This window comes from Anoplopoma fimbria, chromosome 10 (assembly GCF_027596085.1).
Source record: "Anoplopoma fimbria isolate UVic2021 breed Golden Eagle Sablefish chromosome 10, Afim_UVic_2022, whole genome shotgun sequence".
Taxonomy (NCBI): Eukaryota; Metazoa; Chordata; class Actinopteri; order Perciformes; family Anoplopomatidae; genus Anoplopoma; species Anoplopoma fimbria.
In genome coordinates, this window is record NC_072458.1 from 16,724,433 (window position 1) to 16,746,666 (window position 22,234).

Genomic DNA, 22,234 nt, shown 5'->3' on the forward strand with positions numbered 1-22,234 from the left:
GTGTGTGTGTGTGTGTGTGTGTGTGTGTGTGTGTGTGTGTGTGTGTGTGTGTGTGTGTGTGTGTGTGTGTGTGTGTGTGTGTGTGTGTGTGTGTGTGTGTGTGTGTGTGTGTGTGTGTGTGTGTGTGTGTCGTACTGTAGCACCTTTTTAATGGCAAGTGTTTAGGTCTGATGTACTTTGACCTGTTGTTTCTCTCTACTGTCATCTCCTCGGCAGACAACACTGGAAACACCAGCTATCGGCCTCCACCACGCACCAAGGAAGTCCTCATCAACCAGCAGGTGGTGAAGCTCAAGTACTGCTTCACCTGCAAGATGTTCCGGCCTCCGCGAACCTCCCACTGTAGCCTGTGTGACAACTGTGTGGGTGAGCTGTGGACACACACCGACGCTCTGACATTTACACATGATGAATAATGCATAGAGGCCTCATAGGGTCACAGTGAACATGATCCCATTACTCTAGTTCTCAGGCTGGACTGACTTGATTGACATATATCGGCGTACTACCCAAGACTCTTGGAGTATTTCCTGAAATGAAATTGAAATCAAAATGTCAGTGATGAATTCATTTCTTGGCGCGTTTCGTTTTCAGAGCGCTTCGACCATCACTGCCCTTGGGTGGGGAACTGTGTGGGAAAACGGAACTACCGTTTCTTCTACACCTTCATCGTGTCGCTCTCCTTCCTGACGGCGTTCATCTTCGGCTGTGTGACCACACATCTAGCGCTGAGTAAGTGCTTTCGGTCTGGTTCACAGGTGTTTTTTTTTTTTTTATGGTTTTACAAACAGTCAGGATCTTACTGATAAAACTTGCTAACACACCTGGCTCAAACAGCACCTGCCAGTAACTGTGAGTGTTTATTCTGTCTCACTTGGATTGCCAGACGGGCGGGGTTTACCACATTAGAGCAGGTTAGGTGCCTGATAAGAATAATATACAGAAGGCTCTTTTGTTTTCAGGTTTATTGTGATCTGTTGGTTTTGGCAACTGCACACTTTTTCCCTCTTTAATGTCCTTAGGAAAACACATTGACCCAGTGTTTTTTTCCTCCTCTCTTTCAGGGGCTCAAGGTGGAAAAGGGCTGGTGTTTGCTCTGCAAGAGAGTCCAGGAAGATATCCTTTAATCACAAAATGTGTTTAAGATTTCTGACTGCAAGTTTTATTTATTTCTCTAATACTCTCCTTGACTCAACCTTTCACTGCAGTGGAGCTGGTGATATGTTTCTTCTCAGTCTGGTCCATCTTAGGCCTTTCAGGCTTCCATACATACCTGGTAGCTTCCAACCTGACCACTAATGAAGATGTGAGCGTTGCCTTGAGTTGAATTTTGATACACTGTAACTACAGAGTTGTAACTTTGGTTTCTTGTGGTATAGTAGTATGACAATTTGGAATATTTGAAAATAATATGTTGATTAAATTACATTGATATTACACTAATATCCCATTTGAATAGATTGAAGAAATGACATTAACATTTTGTACAATTATACACATAGATAATTTTAGTGTTCACTAAGATTTTTTAACATTTTTGGGGTTAATGAATACTTGCAGATCAGTTCACCTTGCAGAAATTGTCAATCAAATATGTTTTATGTCTTGTCTGTTCCAGATTAAAGGCTCATGGTCAGGAAAGAGTGGAGAAGACGTCACCAACCCATACAGTCATAAAAACATTTTTATCAACTGTTGTTCTGTGCTCTGTGGACCCATGCCACCCAGGTTGGTCCTAAATCTGATTTACTGTTTGGAATATTTACTAAAAGAATCCATGCATGATTAGTCAGTTATTGTTTGTCTGCTTCATCCACATACAGACTACATTTGGTTTTGTTGATTTAAAAAAAAAGAAAAAAAAAGATTTAATTATTTATATTTCCTTTGTGATGTGCAAAAACAAAGGTTTATTTGTAGTTCTGCAGTTTCTCCTTTCCCTTGCAGTCTGTAACATGATGTTCAGTGCGCATCCATCAATAATGGTACATTCAATTTCAATACTAAAAGAGGAACACGCTCACCTTATGACTTGGATCCTCTTTATTTCTAATTTTTTTTCAGCTTGATCGACAGACGAGGTTTCCTGCCCGCGGATGAATCTGTCCAGACAGCGGGTGTGGACATTGAGCTGCCCACTCTGGCCACTAAAAGCGAGATAAACGTGGTAGGAGGATCTTCCCAGCTGGCTTTAGGCTTGCAGGAATCCCCCTCTCCTGTGCCTGAACCCCACCACTCCCACCAAAACTCTTCCTCTGCCTGACAGAAGCCTTGTTGCCTACTGTAGCTCCAACCCAGCATCTGTCTGCTGCCTGTTGCTGACTGTTGTGTATGGGTTAATCCCTGCATATACTCTATTTACACTAAAGTCAGAGCTTCAGTATTTATGAATTTTCTCAGCGCAAACAAGACCTTTCAAAATAGGTTAACAATTTGAATTAGTTTTAATCAAATTGAAGAACAGGTTAAAAGGAATAACTTTTTAGCAAATTAGTCTCATTTACAGAGAATGAGTTCAATATCTGTGTGTTAAAGCTAGCCTATTAACTATTAACAGCGGCCACCGGGCACCGCAAGTGGTAATTTGTTGTAGTGGTAAATGCTTAAACGTAAAAAAAAAAAAAAAGGTGTAATGGTAGCACACAGTCAAAAAAAGTCAGCAAACTGACTCAGTAATGTCGGTTACGCAGCAATATCCCTTTAGATTTGCTAACATTAGCCACCCCAAGCTACTCGTCTTACCAGACTAGCTTAGACTTTCGCAGTAAAGCCATTGAGTGTGCTGAACTGAGCAGGCGTGCGTTTTAATGCCTAAGATTTCAACTTAGGAAAATTAGGTTATTTCTTCCTTCAAAAGTTGGAATGTGGTTTGCTTTCTTTTGAAGAACCAGACTAACTAGTCCCCCCGTTTCCACTCTTTGTGCTAAGCTAAGCTAAGCGGCTGCAGGCAGTAGCTTCATATGTAGCTTAGAGACAAAAGAGGAGGCATCACTTCTTTCATCTCACACGGGGGAAAAAAACAAATAAGCCTATTTCATAAAAAAGTTTATCTATTCTTTTAAGTTGTGATTTTGTAAAATGTGGTTGGCTTTTGGCCTTGTTAGTCTGAGTAGTTAAGACAGCTGCTTTGGCCAGTTCATGCTTCTGAACAGCTCAGTCATGTTTACCTCATGCAAATGAACAAATCAGGTTTACGGACATTTTTCTTTTTTTAATTAGCAACAGGGATACTATTCATTATGTGTTTTTATGTCATCTACTGTTGTCACTTTTTTTTTTTTTTTATCACAAGCTACACCTCAGTACTTTTTCACGTGCAGTATTTGTCGACTCAGATGCTGTTTTCAGCTTGTCGTCCTCCTCTCTTGTTGCTCTCTCTGAAAGTAAGGGATATTAAAGGAGGCCTTGAGAGTTGTACAGAAACTTTTGTTTACAATACGTCAACTGTGGTTCAGGTAGAGTTGCAGTCTGAGCCACAGTACTCGCATCAAGTGGTAGAGCAGCTGCTGTTTGGCTTTTCTTTTTTGTTTACGCCAGAATAACAAGACAGCTTTAAAAATCTTTTATATGTTTTTGTGCACAAGATAGACTGAAATAGTCGGAAATTATTTTGTTGTTGGGTTTGGTGAATGGGTATAAATAGCCTTTTGAATGCAGTTGGTACATTGGTGAAGCTGTGAAGAAAGTTCCTTGTTTGTATTATGTGTTGGTTCCCTTTCTACTGTCATATTTGTCAAAAGTCAAAGTGCCAAATTATTTGTTACGCATCAAGCCAATCAACATTGTTTACCTTCATGCTTTTGTTACATGTGTGATATTCTCCATCTTGTTTTTATACATATTTCTATATTGTCAGTGTCTGAAATGTAAAATAATAAAACATGCATTTTTGTCCATGCATTTCATCATCTGTGTGTACTCATTTTTCACTGTACGGTTTGTCCACCCTCCCAATTTGCATATTGGAGTACAGAAGGATTTTCCATGGGAGGAAAATCTCCTAACAAACATAGTGTTGTGTCTATTCACTCGTTCCTAACTTGTTGTCTGTCTCTGTGCCTGTGTCCTTCCACCAACACAAGGAGGTTAAATGTCTGGACTCTGCGGTGTTCTGCGCGGGCTGATTAGCCACTGTTAGTGCAGGAAGAGTGCCGCTTGAGCTTGGTAAGCCTTTTTAGAGAAAGGGAAAGCGAGTGCAGAGTCTCCTGTGCCCACCACTGTGTCTGCATGTCTTCTTGGCTGGCTGCTGTACTCCTAATGCCTGGCTTCATCCATGCGCTGTCATGTTGAATGCATTTCAGAGTGCATAATTTAACACTATTCACAATACACAGACGTGTTGATACGGCGAAAACAATTCCACTGTTTTATCCTTGAAATTGAGTTTTACTTTAAGAAGTTGTTTCTGTCAAGGTATAAACACATTTGTTATAGCATTCAAGCCGTGATTGGAAAGAAAACTAAGCCATACTAATGCAATTCTTAAAGGTGCGTTATATGTATTTTTCTTTAGTTGGACATGAGAAGGATATATTTACTGCAGGAGGTAGCAAATTCAGAGGTGCATGATACAGTCAATCCCATGGAAGAAAACCTATTAAGACAATAAAATGTGGGTGATAAATAATAATGTATCCGATGGATACATTATTGTTTGCTGTTAAGGGCGAGAAGCTCCATATAGAGAACAAATAAGAGAGAGGTTCAAATGTGTCCTTATCTTAACACACATGCTGGATTAACCTGGAATTAAAGCATATTTACGTTGCCTTTAAACTGAGGTCACATAGAACGTTTCACACAGGGAATAGTGAACTGGCATATTTTAGTTTTGAATAAAAAATGACCCTCAAGGCTTAATGCTTTTGAAGGTTATCCATTATTCAAACTTTGGGTGCATTAAAGCTTCAAGGCTGAGGACATTTTAAACTTAAATCTGGCCAAAAGCATTGCTTAAAGCTGCACCATTCAATAATTTTATGTTAACATTACAAATCTTTATGTGCAGTGTGAAAGAGGTCGTCCACACTGCAACTCTGCAGCCCTACGTAGCGTTTTAGCTTCTTTCGGCGCACTGTTTTGGTTTATATGGCCCGCAACGTTACTGTTTTACTCACTGCTCTCACATCAGCTTTGTTTCTAACCCTATTTGGACTATTTATTCATATCTTGCACTGTAGCTGCACTGTTTTATTCTATTTTAGTTCATTATAATCTTCTATTTTACTTGGTTTAAATTCTTTTAAACCCTATGTGTTTTTACATTGTCTTGTGTTTCTTCAATGTCTTTGGAATTGCCTTGTTGTTGGAAGGTACTATATAAATACATTGGCCTCACAACTTACAATATTAACATCTATGTGTGCAGCTCACAGTTGCTTTCACAATCTAAATGAAAGAAGGTAAACAAAGTTGCAGTAAGGAATATAAAGCACGATGAACCCTGATCAAATACGATACATAATGTTTATCTAGCATTGCAAAGGTGACATCAACCCACTGCAGGAATAAATCCGTCTCTAGAGTCTTGTGTTGTTAACAGAAAGCTTTCGTTACACACTGGGGGCATAAAGTTTGAAAGGCTTGGTCATAAACAAGGCAGGTTGCTCGAACAACATAAACAGTGCAGTTAAAGTCAACCCCCCACACTTCATGAAGTGGAATACTTAATTGAGTCGTCTTTTAAAAAATGTTGTACCGAAATCTATCTAGCTGGACAATGTTCTTTGTGCTTAACATCTATAAAATATAATTCCCCAGGTTCCTATGTGCATCCACATGCAGATCCATAGCATGAAACCTTTACAAGCTCCTGCTTCAGACCACTCGTGTGGCCTGCCTGCACTCCCAACTTGCCTGTGATGGGTCTTGCACAGCTGTTGATGTGTTCCCTGAAGTGTTTTAACATCCTGCTGTTCACCCCATTACTTCACTGGCTCGTCTCATCAGTTCTTGTCTTTTTTTTCTTCTCTTCCTCTTTCTTGTGACTCTTCAGTGCACACAGGGAACTAAAGGTCTGCTAGAGTCGGCCACTCTCCCTCCGCTCCTCTCCACCTCGTGTCCTCAGGGGAAACCTCCCTCAGCTTATACCTGCCCAGACAACGGCCCGGCGGTGAACTCTGACCCTTCACCGGAGCTCTCCACGAGCTGTGGGGCCCGCCACACTGCTAGCACCCACGGCGATACCTCTACACCACGTCACAGCAAGACCAGGTCAAAGAAAAGCAAGCGAGCGGCTTTGCACATTCCCAACCCTTCCTTCGACGTCCCCGTTTCCCCTACCTCTCCGGATGCTGGCCCCAGCTCCGAAGCCAGGGGCCACGAAGGTGCCAGCTTCGCCTCTTTGCACTGACTGAAATGACCGCTATCTCCAGTGAAGCTCACATTGTTTGAAGCTTGCATGCTGTAACACAGATACAAGTGGTATGAGTTCAAAAATAGGTATTATTTGTTGGTTCCCTGAAAAGCTCTGATTCTTGTCATTGTGTCTGAGGGTTACAATCACAAAGATATGCATTTGTGTGTTCAATTTGTAGTGGAAGTAGGAACACTAAAGCAGGTTGGATGTGTTCTGGCTGTAAAGGATCAACTGAGCCTTTGGTGAACAATGAAAAGCACATGAAAAGTTGAAAATTTGCAAGATGGTGTAACTGGTGTACTGATAGAGCCATATGCCTTCCTGATGATTCTCATGTAACACATGAATTTTACCAGCATGTCAGATCCATCAAATATTGTGAAATAGTGACTTTGATGTATCAGGTGGACAAAAGCTTTGTATGTTGTTACAGGGAAAATCCACTCCAAATGTTGAATTGACATATGTCATTGCTATAACATTGTGCAGCTCAGTTTATAGTGTGAACTTGAGCCAGTTTTCTCCTTAAATTGAACAGTAGAGAGACAGTTTGAGCTGATTATGTCATCTTGAGATAAATAGGCAATGAATAATTGAACAGGTCATGAGACTCGCAACCATGGAGCATTTTCAATGATATGCGGACATTTTTACCATTCATATTTGAAAGCTGTGAAAAAAAAAAGCTCTGCTTTCAAATCAAACTCCTTTGGATGCACAGATGGGTGATAAATGAATGCTCATACAGCTCATTTTTGCCCTGGGCCCAATTTAGCAGGTTACTCCGGCCCTGAATGGAGAGCTCTGTCTAACGCATTGCTCCAAAATTTGCGATAGGTGGGTTAGATCTCTGCATTTGTTTCTCCCCACAATTATCATTTATTCTTTGTTGCCAGTGTGTTAAATCTCAAACAAAGATTAATGAGTTCATTGCAGCCAAGTTGCCATGAAAAAATATTGGCATTGTATTTCAAACTAATACAGGACTTTCACCCAGCAGACTGCTGTTCCTGTACCAATGTAAAACCAAAAGTATATTTTACCTTCACACTTGTTTCGTAATGTTACAAAAGAAAGTCCGCTAATTACAAATGTTCCATTCTGCTGATCAGTACGTTTCAAAAACTTTAACCACTTGGCATTGTGTGTTTCTGCAAGCGTGATACGAGGCTGATATGAAATATTTCTGAAACATATTTGTGGTTCAGAATAATATATAGACCTTCAATAATTTAGCAGACTGGCAACATTTAATAGAAACTGGGATGCCCATTGAGTTCAATTACAGCATAAAGCTGCCAACCTCAATATGTGCATGTGACCATGTCATTATCACAGCTTTTCTTGGTTTAAGCGGTGTTGACATAAGAATTTTGAAACTTCACATGTGAATTCTGATTTTGTGTGGATTTTTCCTTGAACCTTGCACATACAGCAAAGTGTGTATCAGTTTGCACTGTTTTTTTTAGATTTTTTGTGCTTTATACATGGCAGTGAATGCAACTGCATGATAATGACTTGAGATGTATTTTAATTCTGTTTATTTACATCCATTCAAACATCCCTTTATACACCTTTTTTCCTGTACCACTTTTTGTAAGAAAACTGTGATTTGGACTCCTGAACATAGTTGTGTACGTGAACTGAAGCGGTACTGTTCATTGCCTGTATGATGCACCACCTCCTGTGCTATCATTAATATCACTCAAACGATTTAAAGCTTCCACATCCTGCTCACACTTTGTATCTGCAACAGCAATACCCGTTCTCTCCTCCGTAAAACTGTTTTACTTCGCTTCGACTCATCTAGGAATGTGAACGGTGATTTGTTCTCAGGTGGAAATGTTTTGGGGGGTAGGTTTTCAATATGCAAGTTCTGTTTGTGACATATATCATGTTAAACCTCATTGCAAGCTGATGGCAATAGCTGCTCAAAAATGCAATGATCCGAGCAATCATCCCCATGCGTTAAAACGTAGGCACACATACACACACACCTAAAAATTGTAACACTGAGCAGTATTCTCTGAGTCAAAAGTCATCCAAACACATTCATGATGTCTCACAAACAAGTCATGCATTTCTGAGGAGATCTGTAATTGTAGAAATTGTAAGGTTATTTAAGACAGGGGAACAGGCAAAGGAAAGGAAAAGGAAAATAAAATTCAGTGAAATAAAGAGGCTCAGTGTGTGGTGTAAGCTCATTTAAAAAACTTGGATCAAAAAAAAATCGAAACAAGGCCAAGGCAAGGTTTAAATAAAACATCTGCACACGGCATTAAAAAGCTCCCAGCTATTTTGACAGTGTACAGTCTGATGTCTCTGTTACATCAGATCTAACAGAGATCTTCACAAGGCTTTCAAAACATCATTACAAAGCAGAGCAAGTAATATATAGACACAAAGACATTCAGCACTCAGGTGATTGAAATCTGCCTGATTGAGAGTCAATCTACTCTCATGTTGGTCCAATTAGAGCCGAGCTGAACCGATACTCCCACATGAAGGACAGAGCATGCCTCTATGAGAAGGAACCAGAAACATCAACGTCAATATAAAACAAGCATATATTAAATATAACATAAAAAGGTCAAATATTTATCAAAAATGTCTGGAAAAGCAATTATCCAGAACATACAAAGAACATAAAAAGAAAAACTAAGTAAAGAATTGTAAATAATATCAATATATTATTCATTATTATTATTTTTCAGGATTACAGGCATAATTCAGTTTAGCAAAATACCTAATTTCTTATTAATACCTGCATATTAAATACAAGACATGTTGAGGATGAGTTGAATTCACACCATAAATCATAAAAATCATAAAAAATGATCATGAAACTACATTGAAAAATACAAAAAGTAGAAAAAATAGTGACATATTACTTGGAATACAGGCAGGTTCAGCCTAGCAGTTGGCCATAATTCGTATTTACACCTACAAAACACAACTACTTTTTTAATTTTATATTTTTCTATATAGTAGTATTTCATCATTAATTGTTCACTGTTTGACTCAACCGCTTATGTATTGTATTGCATATGTAGGTATTGATACACATGTTGGCCTATTGCTAAGATGAACCTGCTTGTATTCCTGACATTTTTTCATTTATCAACATACATTTTTTTCCCTACTTTTTCTGTGTATATTTCTATACAGTAGCTTCTAGTATTATTGTTTTTATATGCTTGTTTAATATTTATTATAATAATATTGATGACAGCGTCATTCAGCTTGGGTCTACTTCCTCCCTTCTCCCTGATGATTTCGCCAACTTCTTTGACAAGAAGGTAAACGATATCAGATCCTCCTTCTCTCAGCCCCCCTCTCCCTGTCCACCCTCTCCCTCTCTACCCTCTCCAGCTCTTCCCCCTCAGCTCCCCCTTCCCTCTCCACACCCCATCTTACCCTATTTTGCTCCCCTCTCCCCTAACGAGGTCCTCGACCTTGTTACATCTAACCGCCCCACCACGTGCTCCCTTGACCCGATCCCCTCCCGTCTTCTTCAGTCTATTGCCACTGAACTCCTTCCTTTCCTCACCCACCTCATCAACACATCTCTCGTCTCGGGATGCTTTCCCTCGGCTTTCAAGACTGCCAGAGTCACCCCCCTTCTGAAAAAACCATCACTTGACCCCTCTGATGTCAAGAACTTCAGACCGGTTTCTCTTCTACCCTTTCTATCCAAAACACTTGAACGCGCTGTCTCTAAACAACTGTCTTCCTACCTCCACCAGAACAACCTCTTGGACCCCCACCAGTCCGGGTTCAAGGTGGGTCACTCGTCAGAGACGGCCCTCCTTGCGGTGACAGAGTCGCTTCACGCTGCGAGAGCGAACTCTCTCTCCTCTGTCCTGATTCTCCTGGACCTGTCAGCGGCGTTTGACACGGTGAACCACCAGATCCTCCTCTCCACCCTCGAGGGGATGGGCGTCTCAGGCTCTGCACTCTCCCTGCTTGCATCCTACCTGACAGGCCGATCCTACCAGGTGACATGGAGGGGGCCGTGTCGGAACCACGCATGCTGACTACGGGGGTTCCACAAGGTTCAGTTCTGGGCCCCCTTCTCTTCTCGCTCTACACAACATCTCTGGGTTCTGTTATTCGCTCGCATGACTTCTCTTACCATTGTTATGCCGATGACACCCAGCTGGTCTTGTCATTTCCTCCCGGTGACACCCAAGTGGAGGCACACATCTCGAAGTGGATGGCGACACACCACCTGAAGCTCAACCTGGACAAAACCGAGCTACTGTTCCTCCCGGGGAAGGGTTGCCCGCACCGAAACCTGTCCATCACCATTGATGATGCCGTAGTGACGCCAACTCGGACTGTGAGGAATCCGGGTGTGACCCTGGACGACCAACTGTCGTTCTCAGCAAACATTGCATCGGTCACACGCTCCTGCAGATTCCTCCTCTACAACATCAGGAGGATTCGCCCCTTCCTCACTGACGAGACAGCGCAGGTGCTCATCCAGGCTCTGGTCATCTCCCGCCTGGACTACTGCAACTCACTACTTGCCGGAGCCCCGGCGTCGGCCATCAGACCCCTGGAGCTTGTCCAGAAAGCTGCAGCACGTCTGGTGTTCAATCGTCCCAAGTTCTCTCACACAACTTCCCTTCTCCGTTCTCTACACTGGCTCCCTGTAAGAGCTCGCATCCAGTTTAAGACTCTGGTGCTAGCCTACAGGGCAGTGAAAGGAACAGCTCCTTCCTATCTCCAGGCCTTGGTCAAGCCCTACACCCCCGCCCGACCACTTCGCTCTGCTGCCTCGGGCGATTGGTTGCCCGTCGCTCAGAGGTCCCTGCGGCCGATCCACCCGGTCACAGCTTTTTTCTGTCCTGGCCCCTCAGTGGTGGAATGAACTCCCCACTGACGTCAGGACAGCAGAGTCGCTGCCCATCTTTCGGCGCAGGCTGAAAACTCACCTCTTCAAGAAGTACTACCCTGAGCCTTCCTCGTAGCACTTATTGCATTCGTATTAGTTGTTGCACTTATTGTATTCGTATTAGTTGTTGCACTTACTGTATTCGTATCAGTTCGCTGCACTTATTGAATTCGTATTCGTTTACTGCACTTATCCTATTCGTAGTAGTTTGTAGCACTTATTGTATTCGTATTAGTCTGTTGCAATTATTGTTTTCGTAGTAATTTGCCTCTGCACTATACTTTTGCTCTGGTTTATGCTTTAAGATGCTTGTTTAAGAAAGGAGATGCACTTATGACTTCTGGTGACTAGTAGTTCTCTTGAATACCTATGTTGAATACACTTCCTGTAAGTCGCTTTGGATAAAAGCGTCTGCTAAATGACTGTAATGTAATGTAATGTAATGATTGGGGACCTTGAGAGTAGATTGACTCTCAATCATGCAGATCTCTGAATGTGTTTGGGTCTATATATTTCTTGCTCTGCTTTGTGATAGGGATTTAATAATTTCTGACGTAGATCTCTGTTAGTTCAAAACGTTTCCCAAATAAAATTGCATAGCTTGTCATACAGTGTGCGGATATTTTGTTTGATTCTTGCCTCAGCCTGATTTTATGCCACTGAAGTTCTGCAGTCGACCACTAGATGGCAGTGATGACCTAAAAACATGGAGCTGCTGTCTGATAATCCATTCACAATCAACCAGTTTCTTAAATACTGTGCACACATTGAGTTACATTTTTAGCCCTTTCCCCTTCTCACTCAGCCTATTCTCTAATCTCTTTACTTCCCTTTGTCTTCTTCTTGCTCTTTGTGATTACTCTGTGTTAAATCAGATAATTCATTATTTGTGTTGGCCCCTTTCTGTAGAGAAAAAAATATATAAATAAAGCAATAAATAAAATAATTAACGTAAAATAAACACACAAATAAGAAATAAAAATAAAACATTGACGACATCAGATTCTAAATTTGATAATGATGTTGCTTAATCCTGATTGGTACCCGGAAATCCATGACATCATCTTTGTCCAACAGAACTGTGTTCACATAAAACCAGTAAAAAGACTAAAACAACAATCCAAATCTTTCCTATAAAAAAACCTAAAACATTATCAAAATAACAGACCATCACTCAAAGGTACAAGTTGATCATTGAGAAACAGGTATTTAGTTGAGTTCCAACAGCGAGTTTGTAGATGGGTTTGATTCGAGCAAGTGCGCTCAAAGAATGGGGTAGGAAGAATGCCACCGGCTTGGTTTGGTGTCACTCCTGGTTTGGTGTCACTCCTGGTTTGATCCCATTGCTTTCTAGTTTATAAATGCTCATCTTTTGCAGGGTTCAGTCCAGTTAGCACACATTGGATGAAAGGCACTTCATTTCTAAAATGTGCTGGCACTCTAACCTATCGCATGTCTTGTTGTCCTCATGGATGTATTACACTTAATGGATAACAAATTGACAACATGAATTTTTCCAGCTTGCAGTTTCATTTCTGTGATGTGCAGCCCGCTGAACATGCACGTTAGTGTTTCTCCCACTGGCTACTGAGCCGATATACTTTAAATTAGGATCGCATTGTGGACTTAAAATATCCGCCATCTAGGCTCGGGCAAAGTTTTACAAGTATCAAACCTTCATGGATAAAAAAATTTACAATACAAAATGTAATAACTGACCTTGTGTCAGCACCGAATCCTGCTTTATTATTTAGTCCATGGTTGCCCTCTGTGAGGCTATGTTGTTTGTTTTGCAAAGAATACCTACAAGCTTTGCTGAGTGGATAATCATAACACCTAAATGTATGAGATGTACATTAATGTGTGGAAAAAATGAGTTTGTTAAAAAGTGATGCCTTACAGTAACGTCAAGTAGATGCAGCGCATTGCGATTGTCGATTCTTCACCAGAGTTTAGTCAAACTAATTCAGACAGGCATCATGCTAGGTTGGAAAATCATCCAAACCGTTTGTTGTTGTTTTTCTTTTTTAAGTGGCTGCACATTCAGAAAACTAAATTCAGGAATGTTTGTGTTTTTAGCCTTCTGACGGTGAAAATACTGCTCCAGAATAAATGGATTAAACCAATTTATGTTCTATGACTTCTATGACATTTTAATATTTTCAGTGTCACTGACTGGTTATTAAATGTTCAGAAGGCACATAGTCATGTAATTGCCTAATCTCCCCCTCATTTGCACTCCAAGTCTATCAACTGTAAGAATGAGGAACAGCAAGATTGAATGCCCTTTACTTTCCGTCAGGCTGCCTGGCAGGCATGTAGTTTGTCTTCTACTCATAACATGAGAAGAACATGTTTCGGCTTCACTGAGCTGACTTTGTCCCCATTGTCTTAATCACAAAGGTACAGAGGCGTTGCCATCAACAAATGATTACTGCATAAAGCAACACTACTTTTGGTAAACAGGTGTGTCTTATTGTTGATCAAAGAATCAATGAAGGAACATATCCTGTTAGTTAGCTTGTGCTTTCTTTTATTTCCTCATACTACCCTTTTGTTCTGAAATGCCCTAGAATGTCCCTCTTTAATATCACAAAAGCTGTTTCACCAATGCTTTCCATTTCTGTGGTGCAAACTACTACCAGACCTCTTCTGTCTTTGCTTTAAAGCTGCACTTATCAATATCTTTGTATAAAGGTGAAAATCCCACAGAGAATTACCATCTATCTCTGCAGTTCTACCTCAGCTCTATGTAGACTTTGCCCTTCTTTGGCTTGTTGCTGTTTTTTGTTCACCCATACCAATTTCATTAATCTAATTTTCAGTTGCAATAAACTCAATTAAAAAATACTCAGATAAATCCAATGTGCATTACTTGCCCAGCACCAAATGAAAAAAGGACACGATTAGCAGCTCGCTGGTGAGGAGGGAAAAGCCACATATTTTTCTCAGTAGGTGGTGGAGACCAAAAAGGAACTCCAAATGAATGCAAATGTTGTTGATTCTTGCCAGATATTCAAAAGCACTTGTATGCTAACATATTAAGCAATAACAGATTTTGTGTTTAAAGCGTGTTATGCTACTACCATGTTGCCTAAGAAAATATTAATGCAGCTCTGATGGAAAGGTCACTTCATGGTTAATTTTAAATTTGGCTGAGGGACAACAGCTGAGATTTAGCTATTTGGCTAATACTGGGAAACATACAATGTTGAACAGTGTGCTTTGTCCTAAAAAAATCATCCCTATATTTCCAGCGTTAAATATTAACCTGATATGGGAAACTAGGTTGCCAAAACCGCACACTGCACATCAGCAGTATAATATCTTCACAAGTTTTTTTAAATTATTAAACTGAAATGTACCTGTCTGTCTTACATGTGGGCAATTTACAAGGGAAGCGGGGCTCCCCTGTTGTAAAACACACCTAGGAAAGTTGGAAAGAAATTAGATTTCTCCGGGCCAAAAAAGTCTGGCATGTTTAATGAGTTCCTCGGAAGAACAAGTAAATATTTATGAGAAACCGCCGCTCAACACAGCTGATCTTCCCTTCCTTGTCTGCTGTGTATGTCTGTGTCATGAAAACACTGCGCTGTTGCCAAGGAGATCCCCCCTCTCTGCTTAATGATTGGGGTCTTTGTCTGCGCCGTAGGCTTCAGGTTAAACATTTTCATCAACCTTTACCATGCATTCACCTCTTGGCACCGATAACGTCTCATCAGACGCTATGACTAACTCTCATTTCAGAAGAATGTGTCTTCTGCAACAGGTAGTGCTTAATTAAAAATGAAAGGCAGGAATGGGAACACTTCCAGAGCTTTATCATGTCATCATTAGTGTTCAGCTGCCATGTGACTGAGTGAGTGTGAACCTCTGTGTTTGTCATCGGCTAATCGCGCATTCCTCTGCAACAGACTGCGTTATATTTTGGGTGGCCAGTTATGGCTGCATGCTCAAAGACCTCTTGTAGTTGCACTGACTCAGTCTTTCTCCCCAAAATTGTATGAACGACTTGCTTGTATGACGTTACATTGCCACTTGTTTTCGAGTTTATTTGAATCCTGTTTGACATCGCCTTGCAGCAGTGGTAGTTGCAGACACAACTGCTGGACATCTGCACTCTACAGTGTGTACCTTTCTAGTTTTACCCTGCTTTCACGTTCCATTCAACACCACTACGTAAAACAGTCGCAGTAATGTTAAAGCAACAAACCACTAGGTTAGGCTTAAGGGATACATCATGGTTGGTCTCAAATAAGAATGTAAACAGGGTAAAACATCAACAGAAACAACATAAGAAGAAAACACATCTCACTACTGTCACAACTGGTAGTGACGTTTGTGAGGATGCCAACTGGATGCCTCCTTGTAGAGGCAGTTATTCCGTCATTATTATCTGGGCAGAGCCAGAGCACACTTAAGGGGTTATACATCCCATCTGGCCTCAGGAACAGCTGGAATAAGTAGCATGGTAAGAGGCTGTCTGAGCAACTTGTCCTGCTGCCAGCATGACGCCAATAAGTAGAAGCCAACGGACAGATGGATTTTAAAATTACACTGATTCATCCGGTCTGCCATGTTGAATGCAAGTTGTCAAATCTTCAGAGCAACCTGTTAAGCTGATGGGAAGGATTCAAAACTCAAAATAAAGAATTTCAGATTCCAGCGATCCTTTAAAATTCCTCAAAAAATATTTGAAAGTAACACTCACAGCAGACTAGAATGCAATTCATTGGATAGGATGGGGAAATGTGGTCTCCTGGGTGAAAGTCCTGTGTTTGACCCGTCCATCACCATGACTTTCTATCTATGAGACTTTGCTCAAAATGTATATATGTTGAACCTGGGAATTCCTGTGTCAGCCATGACAAAATAATCTAATTGCATCATTTCCCTGGTTATTTTAACACAGTCAGCACCTTAAAGTCTGAGTACATATTTCTAATCATTGAATATTTCAATCCCACCTAAATGATCGTAGTTCTGAAAATAGCTTAATGTGAATTAAAGGAAATTGTTTTGTATATGTAAATATGTTGAGAAATGATTGTGAAGGAGCTGGTGTTAAGACCCTTTCTGTCTGTGCAAGCCAGTCAGTAGCCAAGTTTCAACCTTATTTTTTTTAACCTGAGTGCAATTGGTTTTACAGCAACGTTTGATATACATAAAAAAAAAAAGATATACATTTTTACACAAAAAGTATCATGTCTGCTCTTTGTTAAACCCCAGCGGAGTCAGTTGCACCTCCTGTTTGCTCAGGTGTTTAAACTATACTAATATCATTCAAGCATAAAAGCTCTGATTAGTTTGTCGTTTGCTCAACACCTCTAGCAGATGCTTCCGCAAAGTTCTGTTTTTCATATTAGACTGTATGGGGCTGCACGGTGGTGTAGTGGTTAGCACTGTCGCCTCACAGCAAGAGGGGCCCGGGTTCAATTCCCGGGCAGACAACCTTCTGTGTGGAGTTTGCATGTTCTCCCTGTGTCAGCGTGGGTTCTCTCCGGGTTCTCCGGCTTCCTCCCACAGTCCAAAGACATGCAGCTTAGGTTAATCGATGACTCTGAAATTGCCCGTAGGTGTGACTGTGAGCGTGAATGGTTGTCTGTCTCTATATGTCTGCCCTGTGATAGGCTGGCGACCTGTCCAGGGTGTACCCTGCCTTCGCCCATTGACAGCTGGGATTGGCTCCAATCCCAGCTGTCCCTTAACTGGATAAGCGGTAACGGAAGATGGATGGATGGATATTAGACTGTATGTATTTGCTAGAGTGTGTGATTCAGACAGGTTCAATCCAATTCTTAAAAGGAGACGGTTGATTTGTCCCAAGTCCAAAGCATCAACACAGGTGTCAGAGAGATTCCACTGCTTCATGCATATTATTGATTTAAATTCGCAAATCCACCACTGACTGTTTACACACTGACTTTTGACCTTTCACTCTGTGAATCCAAAAATATAAGTGTTTGGTCTTGCTGTCAAATTTTTCTGTTGTCAAGTTGGAAATTGTGAAAGATCACCTGGAATCCAGATGTTGACATCAGGAGCTGGAAATAGTCAGGCTGTTCACTCCCATAAAATGTATTTGTTATGTAATCCAATCCAAGTATCGGGGCGGCTGTGGCGCAGTGGAGAGCAAGGTAGTTCTCCAATCAGAGGGTCGGTGGTTCGATACCCGGCTTCGGCAGTCGATGTGTCCTTGGGCAAGACACTTAACCCAAAGTTGCTCCCGAAGGCTTGCCATCGGTGTGGACTGGATGATGAATGTTAGTTAGAGTCTGATGGTGGCACCTTGCATGGTATCAGTGTGTGAATGGGTGAATGATATGTAATATACTACTGATTGTAAGTCGCTTTGGATAAAAGCGTCTGCTAAATGACTGTAATGTAATGTAAAACATCAGGACAACATCAGGTATAAAGAGCGACAAGCACCGCATTGTACATAAGTACTTCCGTGGCAGTTTCTTCGCAGAAAATTAACCAAGTTGTTTTCTAAGAAGATAGAAGTTAGTTTGGAAAAGATTGCATGCATGTAACTAGCGTAGCCCGACGCGCATTGCTGACGTTCGTAAGAGAATGCACAAAGGAAAGGAATAACTATTGAATAACTATTGGTTATAAGAAACCGTTGTATGCAGATATGTGAAAGAGAATTGGTTAAAGAACCAGTGACTGAATAGATAAGAGAGGAAAAAAGGTGCTCTATCAATTTGAGTTTCAGATCCAGGTGCTACCGAATAACCTGATGTTTCCTTTTCTTCAACTTTAAGATGGCTGTTTCCTCCCATACACTATGACAGAATCACCATGTCAGGTTTTTTGTGGTACAATTAGTCTAAACTGTGGGTTATTTTGCAGTGTGGGCTGGCATTGCCTCAGCGTCCTCACCACCAACTGTTCAGCCTCCAACGCTGTGTGGGGTCTGCCAGTGTGAAACCCTGCTGAATGAAGTGTGGGCGAGAAATCACAAGCAGCTGCTTGACTTTTTCAGCAAATTAATTGATTTTGCTTGACAGGCAAGATGTGAAATATTGCTTACAGTATGCCGGAACTACAGTAAAAATAAAAAAATATTTGCATCTGGAAATAATTTCATTTAATTAATAATTGAATTTAATGTAGAGTTAAACACTACTATTACTACTTACCTGTGCAATCAATAACAAGTTAGTTTAAATGATATATATATATATTTATTTATATATCCTTAATATATAGACGCTTAATGGATGTAGTATTTAATAGAGAAGTTGGGAAAGATGTGTCTAGCACAGGACCAAAATTTTAATTAATATGTTTTGTAACTCTACGACACTCAGTCAACATTCATTCAGCCTTATATCTGTTGCTTAAGTTAGGCTACTTATTTAACCCAAATGATGATTTTCCTAACCCTTACAAAGTGATTTTGTGCCTTAACCTCATCGCTGCCGTTTAGCAATTTAAACAAAGTGTTCCAACGCCAACCATGCACAACCTTCAGCATCAAGATACTATGGAAAGGGCTATTTTGTCTTTAGATTAAAGGTGGTCAAATGATGAAAGATGTAGTTTTCTTCTCCTTTCCGTCACCTTTGTCCTTTTTTTGGAGGGTATCTTTAACACATTTATATAAATACCAATTTATAGCTGTTCATTCAATCACTGAAGAGTCAAAATGTCATGGGAACTGCTGAAATATAAAAGAGGTGTATGTAGATAGAGGACATACTGCTGAGCTTGCTCTTGATCCTGGGAGGTGGTTGGCAAGGTTGATGGCCATAAAGGCTACAACCAAGAACCAGAAAATAGACGCCTGAAATAGAGTAAAGGACTGCAATTCTGTCAATGAGCCGTGTTGTGCGAGTAAAAATAATCCAGTGGGAAAATATAATCAAAGGGCTCTCCTCTCGCTATCCATTTTTGACTCCATTCAAGTCAAATAAAAAGCAACTGCGAGTGACAGTTTTCACAGTACTATTAGGAGATAATGGTTGGGAATACACAGTTGCCATGGCGTTGCCAAGCTGAGAGGGGAGGAAAAGTATGAAGAACTGAAAGTGACCGCAATTCTAACAATTAACAAACTAAATCTCTCACATTTTGCTATTCAGACCCATACCAAAAAGGAAATGACAAATTCTGTAAAATTTCCAAAAATCCAATTCATTCTCACAGGAGGAAAGTCCTGTTTCCCTTCATCGAGGGACAATGTTAAGAAGTTGGTTCAAAACACAGGAAGCAGTCCAACACTGAAATAGCAGGACAGAAAGTAGGGTGGTGTGGTTGAGGTAGATACATTGGCCTTTAATTCGCGACTTCTACCCAGAACACACTGTGAGTCAAGTTTTAATTATTACCTAAATGTTTTGTTGTTTCACCATAACCAAAGCCTCTCCCTAACCTTAGCCAAACTTGTTTTAGTTAGGCTTAAACATAAACATAGCCACGCCCGAACCATAAATATAGGTGTGTTAGCTGCCCAAACCTAACCCAAACTTTAGCCAGAGTTAATGTGCTTGTCTGAACTTATGATTTGAATGTACAAAATCAGGAATTCTACGTCAAAGTGTTCAACATTGAATACATAAATAATGTGAAATTAAAATAAATTATGTGCATGTGAAACAATAATAAAAAGTTCAAGAGTTCCTTTTTTTATTGAATAACTCCACATTTCATTCTGGCATCTTTCAGAACATCATATGCCATCTGCCTCTTAAGTTAACAAGCGGTTAATTGTTTGCTTGTTTATGATCTCTGTCTTTGCACTGGAACTGAGCTATCACGCTGTACCAAAACAATTACCACCAACACGGTTGTGTGGTGATTATAAAATATTTTGAATATTGTTTGTATCAGTTAAACATCGGGCAGGTCATTTGTGAACAAAACCAAAATGGAAACTCAGTCCACTGAAAAAATGTTGGCATGTAGGTTTCTGCAAAGATTACAGGTTGAAAGCAGATTTAAATAGATGAGTTTTAAGTGCAGTTTTCAAAGTGGCGAGTGACGGGGAATGTCTGAGGTGTTGGGGGAGAGAGTTCCAGAGGGAGGGAGCAGCGATGGAGAAGGCCCTGTCCCCCCAGGCTCGGTGTTTCGACCGAGTAGGGGGGGTGAGGAGGTTGGCTTCGGTGGATCTGAGTGTATCGGTGTAGGAGATCGGAGAGGTATGAAGGGGCCAGGTTGTGAAGGGCTTTGAATGTGATGAGGAGAATCTTGGACTGTATAACCAAGCTGCAAACAAAAATGATATCGCTGGTAAGTGACAACAGCAAGGGGAAAGTGAGCAAAATGGCCAATGGAAGCGACATGATGGGAACTTTTTTGTTTTTCCTGTTAACGCAAGGTTTACTAGAGAGCCTCCATGTTGACACTGATTTGTAAAGCAACCGCTACAATTTACTGCTTGCTTGCACTATGCAAAACGTTCTTTCCTAGAGACAAGAGAAATCGTGTCAGTGACGGGGCATAAATGTTGATCGTCCCTGCAATGTAAGTGGCACCCATACTACAGCTAGAAAAGAAATGCTGGAGTAATATTGCTTGCTTCTGGCACAGCACAATTGAAACACAGCTGTCCAGAATCAAACACTCCTATACAAGCAAAGAAGAGTGCTCTGCGTTGGGCCTAACAACTACCAATTACAGTAAACAAATGCCTCTCATGATTTATTGCCTTATTATCAACACCAGATTAACTGGTTATCTTGAAAACCTTGTACAATCAATAATACAATTTACTTCCATGGCAGTTACTGTAATTCACACTCCCACTGACATATTGATAGATTTTTCCTGTGTCCTTGGACATCCTCCTGCCAACAAGAAATTACCGAAAGTCTGCCACCACTCCCTGATTTGTCGCCCAAATGATTTTCCTGGTGGATGTCATGGGGAAAATGTTTGCACACGAATAAGCAATTTGTGAAAAATAAGTCGTATCAGTTTCCACTTGTTACATACATAGTATCTTTTCCAAATAAACTCACTTTAAGGCAGTATTAGGCAACAAAACCTCTAAGTTAAGTTCAGGGAAAAGAGCATGGTTGACTTTGTCTTAACTGACTTTAACTTTAATGACTCACGTGCCTAGCGAGTGACAAAATGTCAAGCTTTACCTTTAGTTTCGACACCAACTCTGGTCTCGTATGTAAGTTCTGTGTTTTTTGACCCATGTTGTTAGCAAATGTTTATGAATTAATTGAATTTAGTGCATAAAGAACGTTTTTCACCACTTCCCTGGCTCTGCAGGAAACACCATAAGAAACAGCTACGAGGTCTTTATACCACATTTTTCACAGCTTTTTCCATGCGTTCGCTTTATTACTGTAAAATGTGGCGTTATTGCCCATATTGTCTGCTCACAGGGTTTCTGAGAGTGTACTAAATGCAACCCCTAATGAGCGAAAGACCACCCCTGAAAGCAACGCCATTAAGTCATTTTCCATATGTTAAACCACACAGAGGTGTATTGTAGTGATTAGACAGGAACTATATAATCACAGCTATTAAAACATAGGCTTGTCTCAGATTCTGATTAAACACATTGATCACAACTGTATTTTCCTAGCTAATGAATTTTAGTGTACACATGGGTGATTTTTAGTTGCATTGACGGACGTGTTCTACTTGTGATGTAAGCACACACGTGTTAGTTGCACCATTTCCTAACTGGTAGAATAATAAGTTTGTTGAACAGCGAGAACATTTTCTCTGCACAGACTTGTAGAAGATGCAATCTAGTGGTGGTAGCAATGATTTCATCCAAGTTCAAATTTAGAAATACCTGGGTTATCACTGCGAGACTTCAAAGACCTCTACTTTGTCAGTCCTGTGACGTATACTGCTCTCGACTAACATCAAACGAATGGACTCTGATGAATTTATGTGGCTGTAAAAGAAGGTTCTGGGCTGAGCGTAAACGGCCTCACATCTGTGCTCAATCTTCAGTATGGCGTGTAATGAGATCACAAGGCCTTTGTTCTCTCCTAGAG

The 22,234-nt window shown here is 40.7% G+C and overlaps 1 protein-coding gene across 1 annotated transcript in view; it reads left to right on the plus strand.

The window, feature by feature from the left end:
- LOC129097422 (palmitoyltransferase ZDHHC18-B-like) overlaps nucleotides 1–6,352 on the plus strand; it is a 9,376-nt gene extending 3,024 nt beyond the window's left edge. Inside the window, exons 3-9 of the mRNA XM_054606273.1 lie at nucleotides 217–366; nucleotides 595–738; nucleotides 1,065–1,116; nucleotides 1,204–1,306; nucleotides 1,619–1,728; nucleotides 2,065–2,167; nucleotides 5,996–6,352. Coding sequence (XP_054462248.1) covers nucleotides 217–366; nucleotides 595–738; nucleotides 1,065–1,116; nucleotides 1,204–1,306; nucleotides 1,619–1,728; nucleotides 2,065–2,167; nucleotides 5,996–6,352 — 1,019 coding nt within the window. The remainder of the gene's footprint in view (nucleotides 1–216; nucleotides 367–594; nucleotides 739–1,064; nucleotides 1,117–1,203; nucleotides 1,307–1,618; nucleotides 1,729–2,064; nucleotides 2,168–5,995) is intronic.
- The last annotated feature ends 15,882 nt before the right edge of the window (nucleotides 6,353–22,234 follow it).